This window comes from Microchirus variegatus, assembly GCF_963457635.1.
Source record: "Microchirus variegatus genome assembly, chromosome: 14".
Lineage (NCBI taxonomy): Eukaryota > Metazoa > Chordata > Actinopteri > Pleuronectiformes > Soleidae > Microchirus > Microchirus variegatus.
This window is the reverse complement of record NC_139815.1, coordinates 548,687-560,000: the sequence shown is the minus strand read 5'-3', so window position 1 is coordinate 560,000 and position 11,314 is coordinate 548,687. Positions and strand designations below refer to the sequence as shown.

The 11,314-nt window shown below is 41.0% G+C and overlaps 1 protein-coding gene across 2 annotated transcripts in view; it reads right to left on the bottom strand.

Annotated features, from left to right (window-relative positions):
- The window catches only part of LOC310936639 (plakophilin-3-like), a gene marked incomplete at its 5' end in the record, with an annotated part of 22,508 nt that extends 13,545 nt beyond the window's left edge, over positions 1-8,963 (bottom strand). For both annotated transcript variants that reach the window (XM_083900744.1, XM_083900745.1), the window contains 2 exons: positions 422-507; positions 8,753-8,963. In XM_083900744.1, coding sequence (XP_083756870.1) covers positions 422-507; positions 8,753-8,963 — 297 coding nt within the window. The remainder of the gene's footprint in view (positions 1-421; positions 508-8,752) is intronic.
- Between the last annotated feature and the right edge of the window lie 2,351 nt (positions 8,964-11,314).

Here is an 11,314-nt window from a genome sequence, read left to right as displayed (position 1 = left end):
GACCTTCAGGGCCACCATAACAATAACCCCTGTTGTTTATAGTTTCTTCTGTCACATGTGAACCACAGTCCACCGATTAATATCAAGTTAAAATGAAGTTATTTCCGTCTGTTTTTTTTATTGATCATAAATCATAAATGCATTCTGTTGAGTCACATGCTCACGTGTTATTCATTCATTTAATGATTTCACTGCACATTGATCTTCATCTGATCTCAAACTGTTGTAATATAATTACTTATTAAAAATTGTTCATGACAATAAAGATCACTTAAAATTCATTTCACAGACACAGACAGGTACAGACATACAGACAGGTACATACACACAGACAGGTACAGACAGGTACAGACACAGACAGGTACAGACACACAGACAGGTACAGACACAGACAGGCACAGACAGGTAAAGTGATACTCACGGCCATGACGCGGCTGGGTGTGTGAACCATGGATCTGGAACTAAACCCATGATGGTAAACAAGGTTCTTCTCAGGAAGATAATAATCTGGAGCACAACAAACAAACAAACAAATATTTACATATAAGCGTGTTTCACTTGTTATATGATAATAATAAACTTCTTCATTGTTCATTCCTGTTTCCAGGAGGTTGTTGCCAAGGAAACACACTTTGATTTAACCGTCAATTAGGTTCAGAACGGACCATGAAGATCTCATTTCCTGTCACCAGTAGGTGGCGCTTTATTTCAGAGTGTGGCGCAAACTGGACGATAATGAACAGACAAACCCTAACGTCTGTGTAGGTGTGTGGGTGTCCGTGCTGCATGCCTGGACACAGGACTCTCCAGGTCAAAGGTCAAGGAAGGAATGCACCCTCTCTCTCTCTCTCTCTCTCTCTCTCTCTTGTGTTCACTGATACATCTCACTATTCCACAGACCCTTTAACACTGTTAAATAATGTTATTAGTGGAGAAAAGTTTACAAACCTTTAATCTGGTGAGATTATGAACATGATTAAAGGGTTTAATAAACTCTCAGTTTAAAGTGAATTCACCAAATATAATAATATTAATAATAATAATAACAACAATAATATGAACACTGACCTTTGAAAAGATTCTTCAGTTTGTCATTGAGTTCATATGTTCTTCAATAATATTAGAATATACAGTGTATAGAATATAGTAGAATTTGATTTGAGCCCATTTTGATAAAAATGTTGTTGTTTAACATTAGAGGGCAGTGAAGTCGTTTATATGTGACGATACTGAACAAGTAAGTAAAATAAGTAAAAAACATCTTCAATAATTTAAGATAAATAATATTTAGATATTTAAATATATCATCATATCTTGTTTTTTTTCTCTTCAGCTGCATGGTTCTGATAAACAGAACAGTGTGTGTGTGTGTGTGTGTGTGTGTGTGTGTGTGTGTGTGTGTGTGTGTGTGTGCGTGTTTGTGTGTGTGTGCGTGTGTGTGTGTGTGTGCGTCTGCCGGTCCTTGGATTGAACTGTCCGGGTCAAACCATGAGTGATGGTTAGAAAACAGTGGAATTTCCCACACACACAAACACACAAACACGAGGCACTGACTCTGCTGTGTCTCATCTCATTTTAGTCACTTATCAAAAGACTCAGAGTTCGTAAACCACTCACTCTCCCACACCAAAGTCCATAGAGAAAATCAGTGATTTTAACATCACAGCACACAGGAGTTGTTGATCCACTGTTGCCTCCATCACTAAGTTCAAATGTCTTATTTTGACACTTCATTGTTTGAAATCCTTTGTTCAGATTGACCTCAGTGACACAAAGTGACCACATGAGGCAGCAGTAGACCAGCAGCTCCTGTGTCCCTGTGAGCTAAAATCACTGATTTTCTCTATGGGCTTTGGTGTGGGAGAGTGAGTGGTTTACAAACGTCTGTCTAACAGGGAGATAAAGATAGCAAGTTTCTTACAGATCAGTAGCACAAACATAAAAAGGTTGATTGGAAACAGCTGAAATCAGAAATGATGAGTGAAAAAATGTGATGACTCGGCAAGAAGAAGGCACAGTTAAATATCTGCAGGGTTAAGAAAATAATGGCTACTCAGCGCAAACTAAAAAAAGGCATAATGAAATGACAGTAAGAAACCTCCGTCCTGATTTATGACTTTGATGAAACGCTGCTGTTTTTTAACTCCTCCACTGATTTATGAGCAGCTTCATCTCACAGCGACGCTCTCCTCGTTTGCATTGTTGGCGTAAACATCTCCTGAAAGTCACAGTTTCTGCCACGTCACGTGATAAACACCGTGTTCTCCAACACCGTCACCACAACATCACAACAGTGACACACAACAACAATAACAACCTTCATGAAGTGAAATAAAAGACATTCTTTCATGTAAAATCTCAGTAAAATACTCTTTAGTAGTGCTGGGCACGTTAACGGCGGTTAACGGCATCAACACTAACGCATGTTAGCATACATTAACGCATGTTAGCACACATTAACGCATGTTAGCACACATTAACGCATGTTAGCACACATTAACGCATGTTAGCACACATTAACGCATGTTAGCACACATTAACGCATGTTAGCATACATTAACGCATGTTAGCACACATTAACGCATGTTAGCATACATTAACGCATGTTAGCACACATTAACGCATGTTAGCACACATTGACGCATGTTAGCGTCACATTAACGCATGTTAGCACGCATTAACGCATGTTAGCACGCATTAACGCATGTTAGCACACATTAACGCATGTTAGCACACATAAACGCATGTTAGCACGCATTAACGCATGTTAGCACACATTAACGCATAACGCGTTTCCATGGTGACTGACCCGAAAAAGATGTGCGTGGCGTCATGTTCATGTGCCACGACACCAGAGTCCAGGCACCGTTTACCAGTTAGCTCCGTTGGCTCCTTTAGCGCTTGTTAGCGCACCTACAGTCGAACTGGAGCAGTCTGTTTATTAAACGAAAAGAGCGGCGCTACACGTACCTGTGTACTGCGCATTTGTTTGCCTCTGTTTTTACAGTTTAGCGTTACTTTAGAGACTCATTTTAACGTAAACATGTTGTGGAAACACATCATTGACGTGGATGAAAACGTGCGCTAACGTTGACGCCGTTGACCGCCATCATCGCGTTAACGTGCCTCGCACTGCTCTTTATTTATATACAGCGTCGTTTTCACTCACTCTGCCACACTGAAGACCAATCACAGAACTGCACAGTGTATAGCTCCGCCCTTTCGGCGCACCACCACTGAGATAGATATCAGAACAACCGACCAATCAATCAATCAACTAGTCAATCGACCAAGAAACTGACTGCCAAATAACGAGCCAGTCCATACATGCACCTACAGACTAACTGCCAAATAATGAGCTGTCGGACAGTTATGAGATTATTAAACAAATTAATAGATGTTGTTGTTTTTTTTAATGACTATTATTTGAGGTTTTATTTAAATCAATGAATATTTAAATGTGTTTGAACCACATGAGGCTGAAGGTGTGAAGGTCACAAGGTCAAAGCAGTTTAAAATAGACTCTGATAAGAGCGTCGGTCTGTGAGGTGAGAGACACTCACTCTCCTTCTATACTCATGTTTATGACGTGATCAGTGTCCACAGTGTCCACAGTGTCCACACGTCTCTCTCGAAGCTGCTGTGTCTTGTAGGAGAGACAGAGACATATGTGGCCAGAAAAACTCCAAAATTATTATAACCTTGGTCTGGACGTGGCCTAAAATCAGACTTTTAACATGAATGTGAACACATGAATGTGAACACATGAATGTGAACACATGAGTCACCGACGGCCTATTGTCTTATCAGGCACAGGTTTGAGGGAGGGGCTAACCCTTCCTCTGACACACTTTGTTTTTAAAATTCCATCCTGTCTGCAGGGAAACACACACACACACACACACACACACACGCACACACATTATTGTACTTGCTGCATACTGAGGACTGGGTTGCTGACAAAGTGAGGACCAGCATTTCCACTTTATAAATCAACACAATTAAAAATATCTACTTCATGAATGACATCTACAAAGAACTACTGGTTGCAGTAACATAAAATGTCTGCAGGTGGAGCCCCAGAGCAAAAAGGGCTGGAAAACTTTTTCGATTTTTTTTTTTTTTGGGGTCCAAAATTTGACAAAAACGTCATACTATACTATGTCGTCCAAAATTTGAAAAAAAATTTGACCAACAAATCTTGGTCCAAAATTTGACAGAAACGTCATACTATTCTATGTCGACCAAAATTTGAAAAAATCTTTGACAAAACATGTTTGGTCCAAAATGTAACAAAAAAATCATACTATACTATGTCATGCAAAAGTTTAAAAAAAGTTTGAAAAAAAAATTTGGGTCCAAAATTTGACAAAAAAGTCATACTATACTATGTGGTCCAAATTTTTTTTTTTTTTTTTTTGACAAATTGAGTATAGCATGTTATAGCAACATGAGGAAGTGATTTGAAAGAAAACAAAGTGAGGACCGGCCAAAATCACTCACTCTGTAAAAATGACCTCACTTTGTTGGTTAAAAACCCTCAGTGGTCCTCAGTATGCCGCAAGTACAAGAACACACACACACACACACACACACACACACACACACACACACACACACACACACACAACCACCGCAAACTTCCTGTTTCACCACAGACACCATGTTTCCCTTTGACCTGTCACTGTTTCTTCAGCTCATTTTCTACATTAAAACCCTTGGTACAGAGACATGAAGTCATGGAGACAATTTCCCACCACAAGGAAAAAACACACACGGGAAATGAGCAGGAAATAACACGCGGGGGTTCAGTGGTGAACAAAGACCATCAGAGCACAAACACCTTTACATTAATATGGTTCAAATCAGCGGTTTAATGTCACGATCATTCAGGAGAAATCACATACTGACACACGTGAGCGCCCCCTACAAAAACTGATTTTAGCCTCAGTTACTAAAATCTCCGTCAGTTTAAATCTACGATATCAGCGTCACACGTTCACGTCTTTATCTCACTGTTACACAGACTTTTCCTTGTGTAAACTGAAGTTTGTAAACCACTCACTCTCCCACACCAAAGTCCACAGAGAAAATCAGTGATTTTAACATCACAGCACACAGGAGTTGTTGATCCACTGTTGCCTCCATCACTAAGTTCAAATGTCTTATTTTATGAATTCTGCATTAAAAATCCTTTGTTCAGATTGACCTCAGTGACACAAAGTGACCACACGAGGCAGCAGTAGACCAGCAGCTCCTGTGTCCCCGCGAGCTAAAATCACTGATTTTCTCTATGGACTTTGGTGTGGGAGAGTGAGTGGTTTACAAACTTCAGTTTCAGACGTGAACGTGTTCTAAAGTGACACAGATTTGACTTCAGTGTCTTGTCTTTCCGCCAGTTTGTGTTGCAAATTAAATATTGTCCATTCCAGGCTCAGATGACCCCGAGAACGTCATGAGTGTTTGTTTAAACTCTTATCAACATTGACATCATGAATCCACTGACTGTGGCTCATCAAACCTCACAAGACTTTCAAAATAACATAAATGTGACAAAATAAGACTCAGTGATGGAGGCAGCAGTGGATCAACAACTCCTGTGTGCTGTGATGTTAAAATCACTGATTTTCTCTATGGACTTTGGTGTGGGAGAGTGAGTGGTTTACAAACTTCAGTTTACACAAGGAAAAGTCTGTCTAACAGTGAGATAAAGACGTGAACATGTGACGTAGACATCACAGACCTGAACGTTTCCTCAGATATGTTCACATGAACCATATGTGGCCACATTCCTGAGCATGTGTGTGTGTGTGTCCTCAGGACAGATGAGAGGCTCCGCCTCCTTAGCTAGCAAACATCCACTGACCTGCTGCACTCTGGCAGGACTTTTACACCTCACTTCTGTCATGTATGACTTCTGAATATAATCACCTGTCAGATGAGTTCACACCGAGGCGATTTAGGCTGAATTCCAATTCCTTGCTTAATCCTCAATCTCAAAAACTCCCTCTAGTCCAAGTTCTGTCCCGATTCTCAGAAAAATTAAGTTGAGGGTCAAGTTTAAGGGCTGTATCACCCTCAATATTGAGATTTTCCGACACCACCTTTGGGAGCAAGGGCTACCCAGAATGCTTTGCGTGTTTTGATACAACAAAGATGGCGTCGAAAGCAGCGAAACGAGTGCGATACAAATGAAGTATTTTCTTTGTTAATAGAGATATAAAAATGATCTTAGTTTAGGCCCATATTATGGATTACTGACGTCATTGTTGCGTAACATTTATTTTTATTTGACCATCTTTTGTCAATAGTCGGCCGGTGTGGTTTACTTTTCAATAAGTCGTGGTGTGTGGTAACTGTCAGCTGAATATTTGTATGAGTATCATCTTATAACTAACTGACAACCTAATAACTTGACTGACAAACGGATCAGAATAAATAATCCTGACGTAAATGTCTTCTTCTTCTTCTTCTTTTTTGGAGTTGACAGACTGGACGCAGCTTTCTCGTTATTCTGCCCCCTACAGTCTGAAGATGTATCTGCATTTAAGGGGTGTCCCATTTCTAAGTGACAAAATAACCCTCAACACTTGGTTTTGAGGCCAGTTAAGATTGAGGGTTAAGATAGGAATTAGAATTGGTCCTTAAGTCTCTCTCTGTGTTTCTCACTTTCGATCTCGTGTCGCCCGGTGACATCACTGCACACAGGAAGTGATGAGTTTCACCTAGTGCTGGGCACGTTAAGGGCGTCAACGATAATGCACATTAACTCATGATGTGTTTCCATGACGACTGACTGGAACACGTTACGTGCCACAACACAGGAGTCCAGGCACCGTTTACCAGTTAGCTTCATTAGCTGCGTTAGCTCCTTTAGCGTCGCCTACAGTTGAACTGGAGCAGCGCTAACAAATAACCAGCGTACCTGTGTACTGCATATTTGTGCCTCTGTTTTTAAAGTTTAGCGTTACTTTAGAGACTCATTTTTAACAATCTGGAGTCACGTAAACATAAAATCAGTCTTTTTTACGGTCAGTCGTCATGGAAACACGTCATGCGTTAACGTGCCCAGCACTAGTTTCACAACAGTAACAGTGAGTTCGCGGAAACAGGTCAGAGTTTGACTGGAAAGAGAATTTTACCAGATGTTCTCGACTCTGCTGCTGTATACACACAAACGCTCCCTCAATCAGGTCTGAGAGTTTTGTTACGTACTGCAGCTTTAAGGGGTTCAAATCAGTCCTCATGTTTCGGCGAGAGTGTGTGTGTTTGTTTTTGTGTGTGTGGTTACAGTCATAGACAACAGTTAATATTTAACAGGTCAAACCTGAGTTTAATCAGCGGTTTTGGTGAATGATTATCAAACATTGTATCACATCAATGTCATTTTTTGAGAAGAACGAGAACATAAAAATAACTGCGATCAAACGAGATCAACAAGAAGTCACCATGACATTTACCAGAGTCCTTGAATGCATCTCATTAAGTGTAACGCGCTGTGAACTCTGCTCTCAGTTCTTATGGAGTTGAGATTATTCAAATACTTAATGAATAATATTCTACACTCATGCAACATATCAGGTGAGATTCTCCACATACCAGTTGGAGGATAAGATGATACGATAAAGAGATAAACATCATGAAAGTGACACAAAGATTCTTCTAACAATACTGTCAGTGTGTTAAAAGTTGGATTTAATTCTACTAAAGGACTAAATCACAACATGGCATCAGCAAAAAACATAACAACGAGAAAAACAAGTGAAATCTGGACTAGCAAACATTAGCGATGACGTAAAGGAGCTTCAGCAACGTCTCAGAGGAGAAACATTCAAACTTTAAAGATTATGTCGTTGAGATAAAGATCCAAGAAAGTGACCAGAGGTGAAACGCTGCCCCTGCTGTTCAAACTGTTGCTCAAAGATCTTAATCTGTCCCGAGACGGTTACAGGCTCGTTACCACGGCAACAGGGATTACCAGGGAGACCAAGGCAGCCTGAGAAACTACCACACACACACACACACAACTTGTTTTTATCGCTTTGTGGGGACCCATCATTGACATAATGCATTTCATAGACCTTCATAGCCTTAACCTTAACCTAAACCCTAAAACCAGGACCGGACAAAATGTATTCACACACACACACACACACACACACACACACACACTGAGGCTCTCTTCAAACACAGAATAAAAATAAAAACACACTTTCAGTTCATTCAGCGCAAACATACAGATGTGAAAGATGTGTGTGTTAAAGTCATGTCATTAACACGAAGAAGAGAAAGAAAACAACAACAAAGATACTGAAAGACAAAAAATCACTGACGCTTGTTGAACTCACTCTCCCACACCAAAGTCCATAGAGAAAATCAGTGATTTTAACATCACAGCACACAGGAGTTGTTGATCCACTGTTGCCTCCATCACTAAGTTCAAATGTCTTATTTTGTCACTTCAGTGTTTGAAATCCTTTGTTCAGATTGACCTCAGTGACACAAAGTGACCACACGAGGCAGCAGTAGACCAGCAGCTCCTGTGGACTTTGGTGTGGGAGAGTGAGTGATTTACAAACTTCAGTTTCCTGTTGTAAAAGTCTGTCTAACAGTGAGATAAAGACGCCCCCCCCTCCCTCCCCTTTAACCTGGGGCCCCTAAACTTTCTTGAAACGCCTCTGGACACCTGCGTGATTCTAGTCTGGTGAGATCCGCTTCTGATGTGGACCCGGGTCCGTGTTCGTTGCCTCACCTGTGGATCCGGACAGCGGCTCGTCCAGTCTGGTCAGGGAGCTGGACTTGTTCTTCTCCTGCAGCCTCCTCCGGACCTGCTCCTGGACTCTCCGGGCTCTGGCCGCCGGGTCCGGACTCGGACCGTCCGAGGGAAGCGCGTACGCGGTGCACGAGGTGTTCGGCTGCAGGGCGGAGAGGAGACACCCGCGGTCCAACAGAACCGAGGTCATCATCAGAGAAGAAGAAGGAGAAGAAGAAGAAGAAGAGAAAGTCGATCCTCGTGTTCTCTGCTCTGCTCTTCTCTGTCTGTGGGCGGGGCTACAGGCTTGGGCTGCGGCCAATCAAAGGTCACCTGTTGTTTGTCTGTCTGTCAGGATGACCAGGGGCGTTCCCAGGGAGGACAGGGGCGGGGGGAGTGTTTTAAAGGGTGGACAACAACATATTTATGAAATCTATTTTATGAAGTTGTATGTAAAATAAATAAATAATAATAATGTAACCATGTAGTTATGAATTTATTTTTGAACTTTAAACAAAAACAGTATGTTAACTCTTTGTCTCATCATGTGATGATTCCTGCAACAAAAAAAACAACTTTCCCTTGAACTATTTCAGTGCAGCCGTAAAGACGTGACGTCGTCCTCAAAACCTCCCAAAGGTCACAGAGGTCAAAGAAAGACAAGCTGACGAGGAGCAGACACACGGTTACCATGGAAACACCAGAGAGCTGTAGTTTTACACTGTGAGGAAAACAACTGACACAATCTACAGAGAAAAGTCTGACTGTTTGGGTGTGGACGCACACACACACACACACACACACACACACACACACACACACACAGACACACACACACACACACACACACACACACACACACACACACACACAGAGAGAGAAAAGGAGGTCACTTTACTTCATGGTCTCAGGAATGATTTGATGTCAAACTTATTTCACTGTAGTTTTTTAATGTTTAATGTGAAATAAAGAGATTTTTTAAAATTTATACCAGTTAAAAACCAGTTTAAACACCAGTTAAATACAAGTTAAAAACCAATTTAAACACCAGTAAAAAATCAGTTAAAAAACCAGTTAAAAACCAGTTTAAACTGGTGTTTAAACTAGTGTTAAACACCAGACAGCTTAAACCTGTTTAAATACCAGTTTCTACATCTGTTCTTCACCTGCTGATGATTCAACCTGATGCTAGCTTAGCTTAGCTGTTAGCTTAGCTGTTAGCTTAGCTGACGGGCAGAGTTTAGGACAGAGAACAGCGACGCTAACGTCTGCTTCTTGTTCTTCTTCTCTGGGCTTAAAGGCAGTTTACATCCATCAATGACGGTGGCATTACTGCCATCTTCTGGTGGGAGAGAACTACGACACGGCCCTGTGGCGACCCTGAGTGTCCTCGTCTGTGATTGGCTGCTGAATACAAAGAGGTGGAGCCAAAGAGTCAGGCAGTAAATTCACTCTGTGTTAGTTTCTTTCTTTCTTTATGTTTGAAAGTGTCTTTGACTGTTACCATGGAAACCAGAGAGACAGAGACACAGACATGACTCTGTTTCTGAGTTTAGTTCAGTTACTTTTCTTCATGGTTTATTTAGTTGAGTTAAATTATGGCTCGTAGAAGATTAAAGGGATAGTGAGTGTTTTTTGAAGTAAAACAAAGAAAAGAGAAACAGATTTTATCCAATTTAACAAAAGACTCAAATCTATGTGAGGTTAAGTCTACGATGTCTACGTCACATGTTCACGTCTTTATCTTCACTGTTAGACAGACTTTTCCTTGTGGAAAACACTCACTCTCCCACAACAAAGTCCACAGGAGCTGCTGGTCTACTGCTGCCTCGTGTGGTCACTTTGTGTCACTGAGGTCAATCTGAACAAAGTCTTTCAAACACTGAAGTGACAAAATAAGACATTTGAACTTAGTGATGGAGGCAGCAGTGGATCAACAACTCCTGTGTGCTGTGATGTTAAAATCACTGGTTTTCTCTGTGGGCTTTGGTGTGTGAGAGTGAGCGGTTTACACAAGGAAAAGTCTGTCTCACAGTGAGATAAAGACGTGAACATGAGTGTTTTTAAACCAGAGGGAGGAGGTTTTTCTCAAAGACGACAGAAACTCCACAGAGTCAAAGATTGATGCAGGAGAACAAACGTCTAAAGCCGTAAAAGCAAAACAATGAGCTGAAAGACGTGGAATAAAAAGTGAGTCACATGATCGGACAAAGCAACAGCGTACAGAGCAGTTGCCTGGCAACGTTTCTGTTGAAAGGTCATAAACAACAACAACAACAACAACAACAACAACAACAACAAAACAAGGCTTCTGCTTTTAAAAGTGTTGAACTGGTCCTTTAACTGAATCATTATCATTATCAGATAAAGGGACAGTTCGGGGATTTTTGGAGTGTGGTTAAATGACGCTCTGACAGTATGTGCTGTGAGCGCCCCCTGCTGCTGAGACACAGAAATAACTGAGCTTTAAAAAGATCTGAATAAATGTAATAAAAATAAATGCAAGTTGAAATTAATGAATTATTTTTGAGTTGAAAATGTAAAGATTTTAAAACCTATAGT